The sequence below is a fragment of the Zootoca vivipara genome, chromosome 1, assembly GCF_965207765.1.
Source record: "Zootoca vivipara chromosome 1, rZooViv2.hap1.1, whole genome shotgun sequence".
NCBI lineage: Eukaryota > Metazoa > Chordata > Lepidosauria > Squamata > Lacertidae > Zootoca > Zootoca vivipara.
Window position 1 is genome coordinate 39,960,378 of NC_142582.1, and position 23,039 is coordinate 39,983,416.

The 23,039-nt window shown below is 41.5% G+C and overlaps 1 protein-coding gene across 2 annotated transcripts in view; it reads right to left on the reverse strand.

Moving 5' to 3' along the window:
• The window catches only part of GPR39 (G protein-coupled receptor 39), a 119,333-nt gene extending 110,345 nt beyond the window's left edge, over positions 1-8,988 (reverse strand). The window contains exons 1-2 of one of the 2 annotated variants that reach the window (XM_035130184.3): positions 8,489-8,988; positions 7,333-8,208 (exon numbers count right to left, since the gene is read on the reverse strand). In XM_035130184.3, coding sequence (XP_034986075.3) covers positions 7,333-8,200 — 868 coding nt within the window. In that variant the 5' untranslated portion in view covers positions 8,201-8,208; positions 8,489-8,988. The remainder of the gene's footprint in view (positions 1-7,332; positions 8,209-8,488) is intronic. The other variant, XM_035130193.3, reaches the window with a different exon arrangement.
• Positions 8,989-23,039: the final 14,051 nt, after the last annotated feature.

The following is a 23,039-nucleotide window of genomic DNA, read 5'->3' on the forward strand; positions in this document are numbered from 1 at the left end:
CTTGTTTGCACATTATACCATCACTCCTCCAATGTTCAAACAGAAGGTTAATAGTCGGCTTCTCTCCTCCTCTTTCAATGTCTTTGTTTGCCTTCTTTCAAGTCCCACTGCAACTTTCCCCCTTCTTTCCACCTCCTTTGAAGCTGAATGTTGCACCATGACCCTTACATGCTAGCTAGTGTGCTAGGATTGGACCAGCTCAATTGGACTGACAGCAGCCTGTCCACTGAACAGAATAATCCTAAGAAGCAGTTCCCCTAGCTACCCATTTCAGCACTCAGGTTTGGAAATTCCTTGCAAATGGTTAGGTTCACCGACATATTTAAAGACACATTTCCTGAGCAAGCAAGAATAAAACACTGCTTGTGCTAATGTCCATCACAGCAAGATTTGCACTGACTTCATGAAATAACACTATCTGTGTCAAAGGTCCAGGAATGAGCTGAGAGGCCCACAATGACATACAGTATATGGACAGGACTGTGCAAACCTTATACAATATTTACCAGCACAAATCATGTAAAATATGATGGTGCTGATATATCCTAAGATTATGTGGACATAACACTAGCATGCCCAAGGCAAGGGCATATGTCACTCACTCACTCAAGGGATGTCATAGGTACATAGCTAGATGTCAAGGGGAGAATAACTCAGCTCACTTCTTTGTGCAGTAAAAAGGCTTATTTCTCTTATAATCACTTATTAGCTTCCATTGTTTCTCAACCTTTTAAAATCCCTCTATATTTACTCCGCCTTCCTGAGCCCACCCCATACCCCGATAACAGCTCTTTCTTCATATTTAAAATGGGGAAATGGAGTGAAGGAAAACAAAAGCATTACCACTCTCTTCTCCCCAGCACTACAGATACACTCCAGGTTTTAATTAAACATGTAAAGTGGTCCTCAAACTCTGCCTAAAACCAGCAATACAATGAACAGGAATCTCCCTTGTGGCCAGAATCTCCCATATGTTCACTGGCAGGTTCTCACAGAACATTAAATCATGGTTTAATACACTATGGTTTTCTAAACCATGTCCTAGTGTTATATGTGAATCCTGCTGGGCAGCTATAGTTTGTTTACTGCGCTCTAAAAAAACATGATCTGAAGCCATAGTTTGTTGTTTGGCTTACAAACCTTGCTTTGATGGCTTGGTATTGTGTGTGAACTCGACACCTTTCTTTAACCATAGTTTGTTTAACCATGCTAACTAAACTACCAATGCACAAGATAAAAGGAGCTGCAATACACACCAAACTTCAGAGAAACAAACTATGATTTGTTTTATTTGATTTATCTATGGGGCAACTCATGGGTAAAATGTGTTCTCCTTCATGGAGAGCACGTGTTGCGGTGGGGGCAAACAAGACATCCCTCTGTTGCTGGGCGGGTTAGTCTGGATGGGCACCTCTTGGTCATTGTGGAGAATCTGATGTTGCAATTTATGATTGATGGTGAAATGTACTCGTGGCCAAGGAGCTATTTATTCCCTGCATGTAGCATTGAGCTGCCTCTCTTTTCGCTGCATGCATCAGATCACCCGCCCACCCTCCCTATATTTAGGGTTGTTCGCGTTGACCTTGCTATGCCTGTCATGGAGTCGTCTGCTTTGGGACAGGGGCCTGGTAGGAATTTTTACGTTTGGCTGATTGGCTGGTGCAATTTGGTTTTTGCCTACTGCATAGCAAAAATCATCACAACTTGTAAGGTTGCAGTTAGGCAACCTTAAATTTGGTTGGTGGAGGGGGTATGGTTGGCTGTGCCTGCCCCTCCAATGCTGCTGCTGCAAGGGTATTCCGTTAAAGGAATCCAGGGGCTCACCATGCTCTTGTCAAGTGGCTAGGGCCATGCAAGAGCCCCTGGGAGCATTTGGGGAGAGGTGAGGGTCTGGCATCCAGCTCTATTCTCTCCCCAAAATGTTTTCCCTTATTGACTTTCGCAGGCTTGTGGATGTCAGTTCTGTTCCTACCTCTAGGTGGGAACAGATAGTCGCGAACCAATGCCTAAGCAACCACTCACATTCTGTAATCAATAAAGTTGTGGCCCAAAAATTATGCCAAAAACCTTAAACAAAAATTCTGTGTGAACTGTGTTTTCTTTGAGGGTGGCTTGGGGACCTCAACACACAAGTCATGGCTAGTTTAACAATGATTTAGTGTTATGTGTAAACAAGGCTACTGTGTCCCTTCCATGCCTAACATAGCCATTTTGTTTGGCCAGAATACTAGGTTTTAACTGCTTTTAAATGAAGTGTGCCTATGGCTTTGCTGTAAGACTCTCTCCTCCCACAGTAGGCCTGTCTCACAGTTTGAGACCACTAATTTAATGAGAAAAGGGTACTGCAAAACTAGAAATTATGGGACAAATGTTGTAGGAGAGACTACACCAAATTTTGGCCTTACAAGTTTCTCCCATACATTACAATATCCACTTTAGAATTTTTTCACCAGGCTTATTTATACCCTTGCCTGCCATTTTTATGTCCCTGTTCTTGGGCAGATTCTAAATATCATATATAAAACATTTCCTCACATATGCATGCATGCGCGCGCACACACACATACTAAAATGTTTTCAATTTGTTTTCATTATTTTTCAAACATTGCACCAAAGCATAGCACTAAAACCACTTGTTTTTCGACTTACACTCTTCCTTCTTGAGTACTAGATTTATGAATTTAATTTCTGCTTTATAGAAGTTATCACTTTTAACAACTAGAGGAGAGAGACTCTAAATTGCTTTTATTGCTGCTAGACTCTTCAACACATCTTGCTCCGTGTTGTCATTTACATTTCACATTAAATGTGAAATACATTTGGAATGAGCAAATATTTGTTTTAATTTGACCCATCTGTTAAATGAAATTCAAACAGGCCTGCTACATCACAATGTTTAAATTCAGCAATTTGTAAACAATATTATCTGTTCATTCTGCCTGGGTTAAAAGCACCCTAAAGCATAATTCTTATGAAAGCCACCACTTCAAAATGTATTATTCTCATGGATTCAGGCCATGGTTTCTGTCTTCTGTTCATTAATTTATTTTCTAACCAAAGTTAATTAGTGAGACTCATATTAAGAGAGTCATTTGAAATACAGCACAGAAGTCAGGGAGGAGGACACTAAACACCCTTCTCCTCCCTCCCTCCTTCCTCAATAGACACTTGTAGGCATTAATGCAAATCTGCTTGCAGACAAAATCATCACTAGAAGTTTCAGAATGGCTTTCTATTTCTTCTTTGAACAAAAGTTTTTTCAAACAAAGAAAAACAAATATACCTTGAGAACTCGGTGTATTGATAGGTCCAAGGAAGGACCACACATGCTAGCAGTGCTGTAGCATATGAGGATAGCAACAGATAGCAGGGTCTTCATCTTGAAGAAATTTGAAGGCCCTGTCTTCATCTTACAGAAAAGGGGGTCGTTCCTGACTTTTGACAAAATTACAGTATCGTATTTTCAGATATTAGAACCTTTCAAAAAAAGCTTATGTCCTGTATGCCAGTGCGTGGGCAGACTCAGTCCTTGGAAAGTTCACTTCAAAAAGGAACTAGTTCTAGGTCAGGTACATCCTGTCTAACTCAAGATGGATGGTGATCGAGGGAGCAGGTAGCCAGATGCACTCCTTCAAGCAGCTTGTCCACATCCTTTGGTCACAATAATCAAAATTAATCCTTTACAGATGGAACAGACAATGCTCTGTATGCTGCCAGTAGACTTGCTCTGACTATGGCATCCAACTCTGTTTGGATCCAAGACCATTTTTTTCCTCTAAGTGCCGTGCAAATTTGTTACAGCCAAGGGTGGCAGAGCAATGCTCTCTTGCACAGATGACAAAGCCCATTCACCACTTGTAGAGGCAGCAATGGCGGAGCAGTATGCTTTTTCATCACAACCACATGGTAGGTGTGGTAATGCAACCTTACCCTGGCCAGGGTTTACTAGAACCCTGAGATCAACCAGATGCAAAATACATGTGCTTAGAATTAAAGAATTCTGAGCCCAGAACTGTTTTCAGCATCAGAACTGAATGTAGCACAGAGTATCCTCCACACAAAAATCCACTTAGGTTATTCTAAGCTTTTTTCCCACTTCAAAAGTATATAAACTGTGGGAGAGGGGCCTTATTTCATTGCTGCTATTGGTAAACAATTGAGAGTCAAAAATCTTTTGCAATCTATCACAAATCATCCAGATATTTTCCAATCAATTTGGATTTGCTGTCTCCCCACCCCTGCTTTATACTATGGAAGATAAGAAGTCCCTATGCTCTGTCCTGTTAAAGTATGTGGCTATTTCTGAATGTCTGTGCAAATGCAGGCAGGGAAAAGAGCATGGCCTGACAGACAGGAAGGTCACAGTTCCTAGAATATGGCCCATTGTAGCAACCCACAGATTAACTTCCAGTTGTTAAATTCCCATGAAGTGCATTGTGGTACCATCACCTGGGAAGGCAACGAAATAATGTCCAAAGGCTGTAGCACATCTAGTCACAGTGATGTTGCTCACCAAAAGAACAGACAAACCAACCCAGGTGCAAAAGCAAATCATGACTCATCCAAGCACACAGCATCCGGATAGTATATGGAAACACTAGAAAAGGTTAAGGTTAAAAACAACAACCACCAGAAAGTACATAAAAAGAGCTACTGGTAAGTGTTGAACCAAAAACCACAATGAAATCACACTTGGGTTTTTGAAACGGCTCTTCTTTCCAGGCCTGGTTTAACTTTGCAGTACTAAACTAGAATCATATGTAAGGGTGCTGTAAGTAAGAAAAACTAAGCCAGTGTGAGTATAGCATTATGGCTTAGAAACTCAGCCATCAAGTCTTCTGTTGTTCACATCATGCCAGCCACCAGGAACTGACCAGATGCACTTTAGGCAAGCCTTTATTTCTTTCTCTCCTATTGCAGATCTTACCTATGAAGACAACAATACTGACCTTCCTCACAAGGCTTACTAATATAATGTATGTGGAGTGCATTCTTCTTGTTAGCTTTAACAAAGAAAACAGCAACAAGTAGTATGGCATTTCTCATCAGCCGCTGGCCCTGAACCAACCTGTTTGGTGTAGCACACATTTCCATCATAAGTCCTATCGTCTTTGCACAACCATGAATATGGACTAGAAATATACTTATTAAATAAAACAAAAGGCCACAATAAAGCAACCTTGATTATATATTCGCCACTCTCTCATCCCATATTTTTTTATGTTTTTTCTCTCTTTCACACACACCTGGCTTCTTTTTCATCTGAACATACAGTACCTCTGATGACTGCACTGCACACTTCTCCCAAATTGATGGTAGATTACTAGCCCTTGCTACAGTTCAAAACTTATCAGGGCCTCTCCAATACAATCTATTTTTTAAATAGAGCCAGCACTGACATTTACTGCATCTGGGGTTTTTGGTTGGAAAATTCATTCTATAGACAAGAAACGAGCAGGGCTTTTCACAGATCATAGCAAAAGCGCAAGGAGCTTAAAAAAAGCAGAGAACGCAGTTATTAATCTATGTAATCTATGTAATTTGTGCGCCCTTTATCACATCCTTCCCCCCCCCCCAATGTAGTGGACCTCTAGAAAAACAATTTTAAAAATCTCCTCTGGTTTGGTTGTGCACTCTGGTTTGGTATGTTAGCTGATTCGTTTATTGTAGTGCTAGCACCGTACAAAGCAGGCCAGTGAAAACGAGGAATTGCAGCAATTCAAGCAGAACATGATGAAAAGCACAGCTAAGAGCTCTCAACAAGATGCTGCGGCTACATGGATCACAGCCTGGAAAGATTCTCAAGATGGTGAGATGACAACTTGATTAGATTTAGTCTGAAAAATGTGGCAAGAGAGATCAGAATCAAACATAATTCCCAAGTTATTGGTCTTTTAATAAGCTCTAGGTGCAGGGAGGGGAAATTCCAACAAAGGAAACTATCTGGCTGGCTTAAAGCGATCAAGGCCTAGCAAAAACAAAGCGAATTCAAATAAGTTGAAATAAAGGCTTCCAACTTTTTAAGAGCCCCTGCTCTCATACCCTTACTGTAATGGCAACTTCAGCATCTGAAGGTTTCGTATGGCATGCCACTGTCTTCACATTTAGTGACAACCTCCCTGAGAATATGCATGGCTATTGCCAGGCATGTGACTGACTCAGGCTAACAGCCTTGTAAAGAGGCAAAATAGGCAGGAATCATAGTGCCCAAGGAAAGGCTGCTAATTCTTGGAAGTAGTCTGGAGTCCACACGTCTGAAAACTGCCACCTTGATGCCAGCCCAGAGGGTGGAGTGGGATCGGGTGGGCTGGGCGTCATCATGAGCCAGACTCTAATCTTTGCCAGGACAGTTTCAGCTAATAGGGATTCCGTTAAAGGCACATGAGCAGAGCTATAGTAAATGAAAGTGGCCCTGGCAACAACCCAAAACTCAGGTTTAAGCTTTCTGAATGCACAGATTTGGAGTAGCATTTGGAGCTTGCAAGGCTCATTATTTGTTTCTGCTTGTTTGTTTGTTTTGGGGGTGGTTTTTTTTTTTGAACAGTTTAAAAACAAACAAAGTCTTTTAATCAGCACTCCAGTCCTGAACCTATTTGTTCAGAAATAATTCTTAGTGATGCTAGTGGGACTTTTGCCAGGTAAAGGATTTACGATTGCAGCTTAAGGTTGTGATTTGCAAATGGCTCCTCGTTCTTTCCAGCAAGATCAAAATGTTAAAAGCTTCCTTCCCTTGAACCCCGTTCCATACATCTCCCCCACTTTGCCTATAAAAAACAACAACCCTAGTTTCTTTTATCTAAAAATGGGGAAGGGATAAGATGTTATCAAGCAGCATGACTAGTAAAAGCAAATTGAATTTTAGAATTCCCCGCTTAATTCAAATGAGACAAAAATTATAACACTACACAAGATAAGCATTTAGCTTTAAAATTGAAATATTTAAATCAAAAGCGCTTTTTTAAAGTGATGATGGGAAAGTGGGGCAGGATGGGTAGAGGAGCCTGTTGAAAAGCTGATCTACTTGGTTCTGTGCATAAAGAAAAGGGAAATGCAGCTGAAATGAAAACCATTCCTCTCAAATGCACATTCTGAAGGCACTAATGCCTACTTTAATATCACCACCGCACAGGTTCCATGCAATTTATACCATTTGCTTTGTGCTGAGCAGAATTATTTCCATAATGAATGGGGAATGGTGAAACACTAAAAGGAAGACCTCATTTTCCCATCATTTCATCCTGAATCAATCCCACCCTGCCATTTGTCTTTCCTTTTGTAGCTGCAGTCATTACCAACACACACACACACACATGTTCATGCACAGGGTCTTACCTAGGAAGAGGATAGTTTGTTTCCTGGAACTCCTGCCATCGGGATTCTCATTTTTCCTTATGTACTGATTTTGGCTTTCTCTCTCCCCTCTCACGGCTAAGGTGCCTTGTTTGTGGATCATCAGGGCTTTCATCATATTCCGGCACATAAAAGCCACAGATACCAACACCACGACATACACAATAAAAGCAGTGAAGATACCAGACTGGAAGGCCTTCCATCGAGACGACAAGCTGGTGCATATGGTGACATTTAGCACCACGTCAGGTATCTGGTGCCGGGGTTTGGGTTTGCTGCAGGGAACCAATCCTCGGTGGCCCTGGATGGCTTCCAATGGGTACTCTGTGCCCATTGCAAAGAGAAGAGGTAAGGCCACAAGGACGGATGTAATCCAGACAAAGGCAATGAGGATCTTCACTTTGCAGGGCCCAGAAGCAGCTTTAAACTTGAAAGGGTGGCAGATGGCAATGTACCTTTCAAAGCTGAGAGTGGCCACATGCAGCACCGTAGCATAGCTGCAGGCCTCAAAAAGGAAGCAGTAGAGCTTGCAGGCCAGGTTGCCTTGAGGGGTGGAGAAAGGGGTCCAGATAATACTGAAGAACTCCACAGGCATCCCCAGCAAGAGAACCAGCAGGTCCGAGCATGCCAGGCTCACCATGTGGTCTGTGACCTCTTTCTGCAAGTAGCCCTTCTTCTGCAGCAGTTTGGTCGTCTGGATGGTGACACTGTTGCCCACAATACCTGCCACAAAGATGACGACGTAGATAAGGGCTAGGGTGATCTTGATCCATTGGGCCACTTCGAATTCCTTAATGTGGGTTTCATCAATTATATCCGAACAATCCTTCTGGCTGTTTCCTGTCTCCATGAGCAAAGCTAAACACACACACACAGAGAGAGAGAATGGAAGAGAGACAAAAGGTGGGTCAAAACATGTCATTGATCCAAACCATAGCTGCCAAGTTATCCCTTTTTTACAGGGATTTTCCCTTATGCTGAATAGGCTTCCTCGCGAGAAAAGTGAAAACTTGGCAGCTATGATCCAAACATCCTTCCTAACAAAGCTTACAAGTTTACTCACAGGCCAAGGCCTACTGCATTCTAGGAAGCTTATTTCACATAGGTAAGAAGCTGTGAAGTAATAGCAATAACTCACCTACACCCAAACAGGCAACACAACTTTTTTTTCCTCTGAATCAGCACCTCACACCAGTCACATTAGTGGATTAGTCAACCCAGGAAAGAGATGAGACAAACCATTATTCGCTTTAAAAAGAAGAAAAAACAGAACCACGAAGGAAATGCTTCTTTCTTCTAAGTATTGTTTCTTTCCTGTACCTAATTCCTCCTCACAGGCTTCAGGATGCAACCAATTCTCCCTGATGGAAGGAAGGCTAAGCCCTTCGGGGTTTCTCCAGGCACTCCCTGTTACTTGCCCCGCCAGCTTCTGAGTGACGAGAGTAAGTTCCCTCTGGCCGACAGGCAATCACTTGCGTCAAACATTAACTTCTAGCTGAACAGCCGGGTGGGATGTGGTTAGTGAGTGAAAAGATAAGGTGGCCAAAAAAGGGATAAGGCAAGTCTGGTTCAAGCCAGTTAAGTTTCCTTTTCCCTTCCTGAAATCTGATCTCTACTCCTTCTTAACAACTGTGAAGTGAAACCTGACAAGGAAAAAAAAATTAAATAAAGACAGGGCGTGGCTGCTGCAGAAGGAATCTGCGTGGTCTGCCAAGGTGTTTGATTTAGACCTCTTTCTCAATGTCCTCTGTTTACAGCACTTAAGTTCACGTGGGTGGAAGTTATTGCAACTTTCCGTTTCCTCGTCTTTTCTACATGGGAGAGTACTGTGCAGGTTTTCACGTCACCAAGGAGCAGAGGAAAAAGAAACGATTTAATGATTATTGCTTCAAATGCCATATGAACATGGGACTAGATGAAAAATAGGAACTCTGCCAGTCTGTGATGGTTGATCCCATTGCTGGTTTAGAACACTGGATTCTAGAAGACATACGTGCCTAAAAGTAGCCACAGACAGCATGCACCCCCCCCAAAAAAAAGAGGTATAGGGGTCTAGCTTATGAAACTCACCTACTCCCAAGAACTTTAAAACCCCAATTACATTGTTAAAAGGCAAGTCAAGAGCCTTCTCTAAACAGACGTCATATTTAATAAATTGCACTAAAAATTTTCAAATTTTATTATGTTATACTCTCATTGCAATTCTAGACATGTCTGCTCAGAACTATGTGCCACTTAGTTCAATGGGACCTACCCCCAGGTAAGTTAAATTTAAAGCTGTTATGTAAAAACTTTCAGTTTTATATGAAAACTTTCAGGGCACATTTGAAGCCCAATAATCCTGGAAACTGTAGTTTCATAAGGATTCTGGGAAGTGTAAATCTGTGAGGGGGAAGCTACAGTTCTCATGATTCTTTAGAGTGGGTCATGCTTTAAATTTGTGCTGAATGTGATTCAAATGTAGGGTGTGGGTCTGCCCATAGTGTAATGTGGGATAAACTCTTCATACAAACCCTTAATAGCATTACAGGTATTTTAATATTTCCTTATTTTCCTGCTAGATAACGGAAATACATATAGCTAGTAGTCCTAACCATGCTTATTCCCCTGAGCCCTAGAGGAGAAGTGAATTTAATGCACACTATATTTTTTCCCCCCAAGAACCTCTCATGGTAACCTCCAGAGTTTTATATTTATAGATTAGCATACCTTCACATTTCAGTGCAGGCTACTTCACAGCTAAATAGAATCACTTCCAGAGGACTTTCTCCAGACTACTAGGCTCAATCTACTACAAAATCTCAAAGCAACAAGTTCCAGACTAAAAATGGTTATAATTAGGAAAGGTGGGCTTGCTTTTTAGCTATTCACAAGAGTGGAACAACAGATAGCTATTAAACAGTTCTCATCATATTCAAGGTGGTTATCTTCCCACCCAAAAACTTAATGAACAAAAGATGCCAAAAAAACAGCACCTGTTCCAGTTGATTATTCTATTTCAGAGAAAAACCTCTTTCCTCCAATCTCTGTGCCACTTCAAGCCCTCTTGCCCCAATCCTCCTTCCTTGTGCTTGATAATTCAAATTTGTTCTGCTCAGACAAGCTTTCTATTATTGCCCAATTTCTTTCACTTAATTTTACTTTATAAAAGTGTGAACAAAGATTACATATGCATGGCTGAATTGTGGATATGAAACAAATTAAAATTTGCCCATTACCAGGGGCTGAGGAAAGAGAGGAAATAAGGGCCCAGGGAAGATTGTTGGTTCCCCCACAGACATATTTTCCTATGCAATTATATATAAAAACACCAGTTTTGTAATCTCAGTATGATAACATATGTAATCAGATTGTATTATTAACATGTCTTCTAGTAAGAGAGAGGTATGGGGTGAATTTATCACTTCCTCTACTAGCTTCTTCCCCACAGCAATTGGGAAAGGTGTGTTGTCTTCTGAAGAGACTGGTTACAAAAAAGGGAAACCACTTTCATTAACTTTAGGCAGTGCTTTTTTCTGGGGGGGTGTCGCAGGGGTATGCATACCCCTAAACATTTTGTGAATAAAGTTTGACCTCATGCAGTATTTCAATATGAGTAGGAAAATGAGAGTACTCCTAAACTTAGTCTACTATTGTGGAGGAAGGCATTCAAAAGGTTTGGAAGAAAAATGTGTAGTTCTAGAAGGGAAGGAGAGTAGCTCAGGGCTTTGAGTATTGGTACAGTAGTTCTCAATACCAGGGCACATAGTGAAACATAGTGGCTGACAAGTGGAACTAGCAACAGATTGTTGCAGGCTATTCTCTCTCTTTTAATTCTCTCTCTTTTAAGAGTGCTCATTTTTAGGGTTCAAGACAGATATTCCATCCAAACTGACTTACCTACAGTCCTGTTGATACCCACCATAAGTGTTTGCTATTAGAAGGAGTGATATAGTTGACTTGAGAGGAGGTAATAATGTATTTCTTGTACTATAATTCCAAGAAGACATTATGCTTGCAACTTTCTTTCTTTTCTTTTTTTTAAATAAAACTTTATTTATTATTTTAGCATACCGTACATAAAATATGCTTGCAACTTCAAGATCAGGTGTTTTTTTATTCTAACTCCCATCATCCCAGACCACAGACTATGTTGACTGACAGCAGTCTAGAATTTAAATGTGGGTAAGATCCAACTCAGGGACCCAGGTGGCGCTGTGGGTTAAACCACTGAGCCTAGGGCTTGCTGATCAGAAGGTCAGCGGTTCGAATCCCTGTGACGGGGTGAGCTCCCGTTGCTCCGTCCCAGCTCCTGCCAACCTAGCAGTTCGAAAACACGTCAAAGTGCAAGTAGATAAATAGGTACCGCTCTGGCGGGAAGGTAAACGGTGTTTCCGTGTGCTGCTCTGGTTCGCCAGAAGTGGCTTTGTCATGCTGGCCACATGACCTGGAAGCTATACGCTGGCTCCCTCGGCCAATAATGCGAGATGAGCGCGCAACCCCAGAGTCGGTCACGACTGGACCTAATGGTCAGGGGTCCCTTTACGTTTACCTTTACCTTAAGATCCAACTCAGATGTGCTTAAGCCCAATGATTTAAGTCATTTAATCATCACAATTCTACTCAAAAGCAATTCCCTTTGAGTTCAATGGAGTTTATCCCAGGTAAATGGCTACCTAAGATTGCAACCTAAGCATGCATAATTTTATGTAAGATTTGAGAGCCTGAAATAATACCCTGTTTCTCATATTTTAAGACATACCCATAAAATAAGCCATAGCATGATTTTTAAGCATTCAAGGAATATAAGCCATACCCCGAAAATAAGACATAGTGATAGGCACAACAGCAATGCCGGCCGCGGCAGGAGGAGGAGGAGGAGGAAAAAAATAAGACATCCCTTGAAAATAAGCCATAGTGTGTTTTTTTGAGGAAAAAATAAATATAAGACGTGTCTTATAATATGAGAAACACGGTATATATATAATCTGCAATCTTGATCAATACCCACCTTCAAATATGTGTTGTGGAACTGATACAAAGCAAAAGCAAACACCACCATATCAACAGTATTGCAAATTATGACTATTCTGTCTCAAATTATGTAAATTACTGTGATGCTAATCAACAATGGTCTTCTCTGCCATTATTTACCTATCGTATATGAGCTTTAGGTGCCGAAAATTTTGTAATAACATTTCTGTAATTGGTGAAGAACCGTTTCTCCCTCATTAAGTTCAGTTAATTGCAATATACAGTAAGCATAGTTGCAGCTTTAGAGCCACCTTATGCAGTGTTTTTTTTTCCTGGGGGTATGCAGGGGTACACATACCCCTAGACATTTTGTGAATCTTTGTACATTTGTCCATTTACTATATTTATTTTCCCCAATTTGAACTATAAAATGGTGATTTTCTTGAGTCAAAATGAGGGTATCTCTAAACATATTTTTAGAAAAAAGCAATGACCTTATGAATACTGTATGGTTGTTGTTGTTGTTGTTGTTGTTGTTGTTGTTTAGTCATTTAGTCGTGTCCGACTCTTCGTGACCCCATGGACCAGAGCATGCCAGGCACTCCTGTCTTCCACTACCTCCCGCAGTTTGCTCAAACTCATGTTCGTAGCTTCGAGAACACTGTCCAACCATCTCGTCCTCTGTCATCCCCTTCTCCTTGTGCCCTCAATCTTTCCCAACATCAGGGTCTTTTCCAGGGAGTCTTCTCTTCTCATGAGGTGGCCAAAGTATTGGAGCCTCAGCTTCAGGATCTGTCCTTCCAGTGAGCACTCAGGGCTGATTTCCTTAAGAATGGATAGGTTTGATCTTCTTGCAGTCCATGGGACTCTCAAGAGTCTCCTCCAGCACCCTAATTCAAAAGCATCAATTCTTTGGCGATCAGCCTTCTTTATGGTCTAGCTCTCACTTCCATACATCACTACTGGGAAAACCATAGCTTTAACTATACAGACCTTTGTTGGCAAGGTGATGTCTCTGCTTTTTAAGATGCTGTCTAGGTTTGTCATTGCTTTTCTCCCAAGAAGCAAGCGTCTTTTAATTTCGTGACTGCTGTCACCATCTGCAGTGATCAAGGAGCCCAAGAAAGTAAAATCTCTCACTGCCTCTATTTCTTCCCCTTCTATTTGCCAGGAGGTGATGGGACCAGTGGCCATGATCTTGGTTTTTTTGATGTTGAGCTTCAGACCATATTTTGCGCTCTGTATTGTAGAAACACCAAATTCAACATATATGGACACATGGAGTGGCTGCTCCACATTTAAAGAATTCCATTTTTCTGGAAGTTGACAAAACCTGAGCATTTTCTGCAGTGTCAACCTTATTTGAACTCCATAATTGAAATTTACATATATATAATGTTTCAAAGTGCAGTTACCTTCCCTGATCACTATTCCATTCTCTTTTCTGGACATGAATAACATTGTCTAACAGGGAGAAAATCAAGAGGTACGACTTCTCTTCTTGCTGCATATAACTCTCTGATGAGAAATGAAGCTCCTTCTAAATATCTCACACTCTTCTGGCTCTTATAGGCAGGCACAGGAGCCTCTGTCAGAAAAGAAAGTGGTAATCTGTACCTTTGGAGATAATTGAAGAGAAAAAGATGGGGGGGGGTATACTTATATTTTAAAGTCTAGTGGATTTAATGGTGGTTTGCATTTTAATGCCTCTGTGTGTTTTTAATATGACTAATGTTGCTGAGCTTTTTACAAAAGGAAACCGAGTCCATAAGTTACGTTGTGCAAGCTAAGCATTTCGTGTATACGATTGCAATGGCAAAATCTGTGCCTGTTGTAATAAGGAATTGCATTCCTATAGTAGTAAATGGCACTTAGAAACACCTAGATGATTTTAATGTTTTGCGACACAGGCCATTAGCTTCCGAGGTGGGTTTTTGGGGAGGAAACTAAGAAGACCTTGAATTATTATTATATATTTTTAAAAAAAATCAGAGCAGTGTTTTCTTTTCTTTCCCCTTGCTATTTGGAGAAGATAGGAAGATGTTTGGGTGCATAATAGTTTCCACTCTCCGCAAATGGCAGGGATGTGAAAATGTGTACAGAAGTGCTTTGCAGTCCTTAAGGTAAGTATGCGCCTGCACTAGTTTTCTAGAAGGGACAGAATATAAAACATTGATTTTGTTCCATTAGCATCCAACTATAGAGGCAGGCTGCCATCAATCAGAAAGGAAAGTGATATATAAACTAGGAAATTAAGATAATGCAGAAAGCCCATAAAAATGGAGATTATTTGCACACAATGCAGATTTAGCAGTGGCTTCTCATTCTGCCCATAGCCTACAGGCCAGTCAAAATTAACTTCTCTAATGATACATTTGCCTTATAAAGTAGACAAGGGGCTGTAAAGCACACATCAATTTTCTAAAGAGATAAAATAGTTTAGCATGCCTGTGGTCACATGTGCGCAGATTCTTTTTGAATTATGTATAAACTTCTTTTTTAGTATTAGTGTGGACTGGGTTGAGCAAGTGTGCTAGATCAAATGAAATCTGGAAATGGATAATAATAGGAATGTTCATTCTCTGGTCTATGGAACATTATAAAGATGGACTGCTGTGGCAGGAGGGATGGCATACATATTATTTTAGGGATAACTGATAGCCAAGAGAACCGGCAACTTAGGGCATGATGCAGTCAAAGTGAAAAGCCAGTGTAGTATCCTGGCTGAATGTGTGAGCTACATATCAATTATTTCCTGGTTCAGTTCTCACCTCTGTCATTATGTGAGACAGTCTCTCTTGGCCTCATGACTTCAGTATGTGACTCTTCAGGGCTGGTGTAAAGATTATTCATACAAAGTGAACACTTCACAACACTTGCCTAATTGGAGTGAACTGGAAGAAGGAAAGAAGCAGGCAAACACATCATTACACACACCTGCTTGACTCATATTTGCACCTCCTGTTACCAGAGTGATGTTTTTGAGTCCCTCCACATGTTATCATTGTACCCAATGTTCAGAGGAACTTGACATTATCCATGTGTGGAGAGGGGGAAATTGGTTTGTTTTTGAATCCATTGCTTCAAAATTCTGTTTTTCACCCAGTTTTTCCCCTTTCTCCGTTCTCAGATGTCATCTCTCATGGAGACATTGATTTTTAATTTTTTTAAGAGTTTTATTGGAAGTGATGTATTATATGAATGCTATGAAGGCTGGTCTAAAAGCAGGACACAAATTTAATTAATAATACTGTACTTAGCAGATCTGCTTTTGATCTTTAGTGGCTCATGCACATACTCAAGTTGTCAGCTGACATTGCAGCTATCAAGTTTTGAACATTCATGTGTGAAACCACACATTATATGCAAATGTATTTAATGTAGGTAGTTCATTTAAAACGAGTAGGGAGCCTATGCCATGCCACATGCTACTCAACCACAACTCCTATTGTACCTTGACCATGCTATCTGGTGCTGATGGGAGTTGAAGTCCAGCAACTTCTGGGTGGCCACAATTTAAAACATGAAATATAGTCATAACTGGGGAGCTGCCATGTTCAGCAAGGGAGGAGGAAAAAGTGGATGTACTTACAAAGCTGGTGGTAGGTGGAGAGAGAAAGCAACCAGAAAATCAGATGGCAGGGAAAGGGATAAGTATTCACCATCTCTTCTGCTCCATTGCTCTAAATGGCAGACTCCAAAGGCTATGGTGGGAGGGTTGTTACACACATTTGCATATTGTTGCGCCATCCTAATCTCTGAGCAGTGTGAGATTTCGGGGATTCCAAGTGTTTACCCAGGGTTCATGCTTCCTTTGGAATGAGGCACAGCGGAGACTGTGGTGTCTTTATTACATATAGCTTATTTACACATACATACAACCTGTGCCCATGATGGAGGGACCCATAGCATTAGCATCCCAAGACGGTCTTGCTTCTCCCATGGCCGCAACCTTGGATTCCAGCAGAAATCAAGCATGTCTCTGACTCTCTGGCTTCCCGGTCTGCTGCTTCCAGTTCCTAGCTTCTAGCTCACATAACTCAACTCTCCACTCTGGACTTTGTCTTTCTAAATACCATTGAAACAAAATAAAAAAATTCCTTCTAGTAGCACCTTAGAGACCAATTAAGTTTGTCATTGGTATGAACTTTCGTGTGCATGGACACTTTTTCAGATACCAAGTGTGCATGAACACGAAAGCTCATACCAATGACAAGCTTAGTTGGTCTCTAAGGTGCTACTGGAAGAATTCTTTTTTATTTTGTTTCGACTACGGCAGACCAACATGGCTACCTACCTGTAACTATAACTATCATCGTGTTAAGGGAGGGAGGGGGCCCACCCATTTGCCCCTTTATCTTAATGACAAATTATCTCACCAGGAAGCTAGCCTGGCTATTCCAGGAATTTACATCCTTGCATAGATTTTGACACTTGCTGGGTCGAGGAATTAGAAGGGTCTTGGCATGCAGCCTACTGCCCCCCCAACTCATAACAAAATATACTTTGTCTTTTGCCCCCTGATTCCTCACTCTTAACTCCCTGATCAATCAACTGGCTCATCATGACCTAACTTTGCATAGCCTACATTTGAGCCTTAAAAAGTTTCCGTTAGGAACTGAATGGAGAACATCAACATAATTTGACAGATGCCGTCCCATTTTAGGTGCCTTTTTACAGATTTCATTCTCTCGCCATATTGGAATATAATTACATGACAAACTCCTATATGTAGATTTCTCCCCCAGTTGTGTTATTGTATCCTTGTTTATGGGTTCTTGGTATCCAAATCTGCATAAGCACAGTATGTTTATTTCTCCATTACCATTCAGCTTGGGAATCCCTTGCCTCAGAATGGCTCCCAGAGATTATTAATTTTCCATTGTCTTCATATTTGTTTCTCAATAGCTGTGCTGTGCATATGCAAATGTACCCTAATTGGCTCTGCTAATCTCCCTTGCCCTGATTGGCTTTTTTTTTTTTTTTTTTGTCTACCATCCTCATAAATTGACAGCGACAATAAGTCCACCTTGATCTTTCTCTTTTTCTGGGTGGAACCTTATAGGACACAAGTGAAAAATCTCAGAAGCACAGACAAAAAAAATAAGGCTGTGGAACTGCTTAAATGATCAGTCGTTCATTTGGGACAGTGTGATTTATCCTTCTCTGTATCTTTTAAGGTAACGGATTAAGAAAGTTAAAACTGTCTCACTGGATCAGACTGAAAGCCCATCTCATTTCCACATGACCAAGTTGATGCCTCTTGGAAGCCTATAAGCAGAGTGCCCTGGCAGGGTTAGGAACCTCTGGCCTGCACGTTGGATCCAGTCCTCTTAGCCTCTCTGTCTGGCCCTCTGGTCTCTCCACAGGCCACACTCCTTTCAACTGCCCTGCTCTGCCCCCACTGGCACTCAACTCATTTTGTCTGGTGGGAATATGTGAACTTGCTTGCTTGGATGGAAAGGGGTGTGTATGTGTAAATACTTGTTTTTGCATGGTTTGAATGCAATCATAAGAGTCTCAGTTTGTTGTCCTACCTACCACTGCCACGTGGTCCTGGGAAGGGGATGTGGCACTCTGGGTGTGAAATATTTCCTGCCCCTGGTGTATTGCAACATCCTCCAATTATTCATTATACATAATCTAGCAATTAGCATTCATAGATGCATAGAATTATAGAGTTGGAAGGGATCCTGATGGTCATTTAGTCCAACCCCCTGCAATACAAGAATCTCAACTAAAGCATCTATTACAGGCTTCGAACCTAAAGCCAAAATCATGTATATTCAAAACACACTGAGTGCAATGGCAGGTGGGATTGCCAAAGTCTTTTTCCCAGATGCCAGCCCCCTTTCCACCCTCTTTTTTTTTTGCCAAGTGTGTAAAGCTGAATACTCACATTTTAAATATGCATAAGTTCGTGGCCTTAAAGGTAAAGGAAAAGGGACCCCTGACTTTTAAGTCCAATCGTGGATGACTCTGGGGTTGCAGTGCTCATCTCATTTTACTCTCTGTATTTTAGAATATCTCTGTATTTTAGAATTTCTGTTTTGTTGGAAGCCGCCCAGAGTGGCTGGGGGAACCCGGCCAGATGGGCGGGGTATAAATAATAAATTATTATTATTATTATTATTATTACTGGCTGAGGGAGCCAGTGTTTGTCTGCAGACAGCTTCCAAGTCATGTGGCCAGCATGACTAAGCTGCTTCTGGTGAACCAGGGCATCGCACGAAAATGCCATTTACCTACCCGCCAAAGCGGGACCTATTTATCTACTTGCACTTTGACTTGCTTTCGAACTGCTAGGTGGGCAGGAGCTGGGACCGAGCAAAGGGAGCTCACACCCTCGTTGGGATTTGAACCGCTGACCTTGTGATCGGCAAGCCCTAGGCTCAGTGGTTTAGACCACAGCGTCACCTGCGTCCCAAGTTGTGGGCTTACTGTATGTAATTGAATCCCGTCAGAGAATAGCAACAGTCGGAAGTCCCCCCAGGCAGTGTGTGGATTGGACATATCCATTGCTCGAATCAAGAAGGGGCAGAGGGAAATATGGAGGTGGAAGATGGTTACATCATAGTAAGGTAAGATGGTCTGACCACATATTGGTCATTCTACCTTATGAGCTATATCCAACCAACAATATACGGGGAGGTTGCGGTTATACTTGTTTGGTATTCTAAGGCTTTCAGCCTTAGAAATCCCACTGTTATTTATGTGCACAGCAAATAATGCACCACTGCAGTATTGGAGGAATCTTGAAACCCTGGGACTGGAATGAAACCTAAGTTCTGAGCTAAGGCAAAAGGCCACATCAGAGGGACAATGGGAACAGACAATTTCTCACGGGGTATATACTGTAGTTGTGCTAGATTGAAGGGAAGAGGATGGAGCAATAATATATGTCCTAACCTGTGGTTTAAACTGGCCAAGAGCTTAATATTCATTCTGCGAAACACCTTTGGAAATGAGGAACTAAGAGTCACTTGGATGATTGCACACTCAAAAAAGCTATGCTTGGTGCCACATGTGAAGAAGTGTTCCAAGGGCTATATCTGACGTAACCAGGATGGCAACAACTACTCTGACACTTTACACAAGCAGTGATGGACTTTGGGGTTTCAAATTTCAGCAGCACCCCCCCACACACCTCTTGTGCTCCGAGTCCATTCTAAGTAGTTCTAAATTCTAAATCCTAGTTGTGGTGGCCCCAAGGCTCCACACCCTAAATCCGCCTCTGGCTCAAGCAACTTGTGACAAAATTGTTTGTACATGTTTATGTTGAACTATATGGGATTTCTCATCCATCCCTATGTGCCAGCCTGGACTGAAGCCAAATCAGAGATCCAGGGAAGCAGACAAGGCTGTGTAACTTTTAAGAATAATACTTCTTAAATGCGTTGCCCCTCTCAGTTGGCTGTGTGGTCAGTCCTCTTACACCAGCAGCAGAGTTCCCCTCACTGATGGGGAAATGACATCAGATACCCATGTCTGTGTCTGCTCTTTGGTTGCATTGTAGTTGTTGTTTAGTCGTTTAGTCGTGTCCGACTCTTCGTGACCCCATGGACCATAGCACGCCAGGCACTCCTGTCTTGCACTGCCTCCCGCAGTTTGGTCAAACTCATGTTCGTAGCTTCGAGAACACTGTCCAACCATCTTGTCCTCTGACGTCCCCTTCTCCTAGTGCCCTCAATCTTTCCCAACATCAGGGTCTTTTCCAAAGATTCTTCTCTTCTCATGAGGTGGCCAAAGTATTGGAGCCTCAGCTTCACGATCTGTCCTTCCAGGGAGCACTCAGGGCTGATTTCCTTAAGAATGGATAGGTTTGATCTTCTTGCAGTCCATGGGACTCTCAAGAGTCTCCTCCAGCACCACAATTCAAAAGCATCAATTCTTCGGCGATCAGCCTTCTTTATGGTCCAGCTCTCACTTCCATACATCACTACTGGGAAAACCATAGCTTTAACTATACGGACCTTTGTCGGCAAGGTGATGTCTCTGCTTTTTAAGATGCTGTCTAGGTTTGTCATTGCTTTTCTCCCAATAAGCAGGCGTCTTTTAATTTCGTGACTGCTGTCACCATCTGCAGTGATCAAGGAGCCCAAGAAGGTGAAATCTCTCACTGCCTCCATTTCTTCCCCTTCTATTTGCCAGGAGGTGATGGGACCAGTGGCCATGATCTTGGTTTTTTTGATGTTGAGCTTCAGACCATATTTTGCGCTCTCCTCTTTCACCCTCATAAAAAGGTGCATTGTAGTAGGAAGAGCATTAAGCTGGGGTAGCTCAGTCAGTACAGCATGAGACTCTTAATCTCAAGGTCATGGGTTTGATACCCATGTTGAGCCAAAGATTCTTGCACCGCAGAGGGTTAGACACTTGTGGGCCCCTTTCTATTCTACAATCCTATGACCTATGATCGAAAATCACATTTAGTTTTTTTCCGGGTGGTGAATTTGTCTGCTTGCCCTGATGGATGTTTATTGGCATTAAACAGTGTCTGTCCACCTGCTTGAGATGATGCTTTTTCCTCCTTTGCTGTATGTCAAAAACATTTATCCACAATGTCTGCAATACATCCTTCCTCAGTACAGAATAGCTGTGTTAATAACAGGGAACATGGCCTTCGCAGTTAATATTAACAGAATTTCAGCTGTTCCATAAATGGCTATAGAATCTTGCATTTAATTCTTTTAAATGTAAGTTCAACAACTTCAGCTTATCACCTCCACAGGACATAATAGAGTCACTCCTAAAAACCCATCATCTTAGGTGCTTTGATCTCTGCAGATTCTGATTATGAACCTATAGGATTAAGCATTCAATTCAACGGAATATGGGTATGCAGAGGTTTCTCATCAGTGGTGGAAGAATATTGCAATTCATGCAGCTATTGTTGTTGAAAGGTAGTGGGCGTTTGAATTTGGGGGCAGAGGGTAAATTAACTCTGTGGAAGTCCTAGGCAAGACTTTGAATTCTCTATTTTGTGCAACATTATTTGCTTCAGTGATACACTGCACATCTGCTGAAGGAAGGAAATCATTGCTAATGTGAATCTTGTATTTCACCTCTTGTTACTTTCTGTACTTGAAACTTGCATGTCCATCTCAATAATTATAGAGCCATTCAGCCTTCACTTCAAAAATCAGCTAATAACATTTGCTAGGGGCAGAGGAGAGAAGCTAGAAAAAGACAGTGCACTTTGTCCTGCTTCAAAGTAAAATGTTCCAGCTGTGTCACTTCTACAAAAACACATACATGTGTAGCTTATGCATACCTGCTGTCTTCTACAAAGTATCCTGGACTGAGTGCATGAAATGCTCTGCTTCTCCATTCAGTAGACTAATATTTTAGTTGTTTGCTTGTCAGATTTGTATCCCACCTCCACCAAATCATGCTCAGAGTGTCTGCTGTAACAACAGTACAAATAAAAGAAAAACAGTTATCGAACCTGCTGATTGCATTGGACTTTCAGCATGGCCAATTTGACCATTGGTATGGGTGACATATGACCCTCTCTTCATCCCCTCACTTTGAATTCTGCATCTTGAAACTGCACTAGGCCAACCACGTCTTATCCACCATTAACCTCCATGGTAAGCAAGGAGTATGCAAGGGGTAGTTGGTACCCCAATTACGGTACTTGACCTTTGCTGATTGTCATTGAACTATGGTGGCATTCCTCCTTTGTATGCTAGACCATTCACTCAGCCACCAACCACATTTCTGCCTACGGCTCTGTCCGTTTCCAGTTCTTTCCACTATGCCACACTGACAGACCATGAAGTGTATTACTTACAGAGGCTCAAGCTGCATGGTGTATAAAATTTGTACATCACACTATGCACACATTGCATGTATGTACGGTAATAGGCACACGCACAATTGCAATTGTTTCTTTAAAAGTGTGTTTTAATGGAACTGGAGAGAAAATTAAAGTCAAACTGGGATTAAGGAGCGAGATGGGAATTAGAAACATCAGCGCAGATTGAAATGTCATCAAGATTTGTAGAATGGTCCATCCCTAGTAATGCTTCCGTAGAAAGAACAGGCACTGTTCAGTTTCCTTGTTCTTTTTCTACTCATGGCCACTAGCTTACAATGTTCCCACACATACCCATGCTTTTTAAAAATGACTGCTGCGAATAAGCAACCGTCTTAACTTTGGGTGCTATCTTGGCTATTTAGTAGCTTTTAAAAAAACTGAATATACATGTAATCTTTCTATAAAAAGGGTCAGGACAATGGGATCAAGATTAGAGGGTGGGCAGCCACTTTACATGGTAGGTGGTGAATTCCAACAGTGGAAGAGTTGGGTCTGGAAAGGGGGGCAGTGAACACAAATTCTTTTATTTAAATGTTCGAAGGTATAAAAGCCTGAAATACATGCTGTTTGCATCATTAGAATTCTGTTATTAAAAGCTGCATGCTGGTAGAAAGGAGCCACTTTTGTTTAAAGATTGCATTACAGTGCTAATTTTATATTTAGAGCTAATGCTAGATATTGTGTATTCTCCTCCTGTTTGTTCTCCAAGCACTGCAACATTCATCGCAGACAGTAGACTTTCATAATAATCACTCTAATGGAACTTCTAATGCAAATCCTAAAGTATTAGTTTGTGGAAAATATACCAGACTTCCAAAATAACACTTTCACTTTTAAAATGCCACTGCAAAATCTTATACTGTGAAATCTGAACATTAGAATTGGGTAATGGATCACATGACCTTTGTAGTGGCGC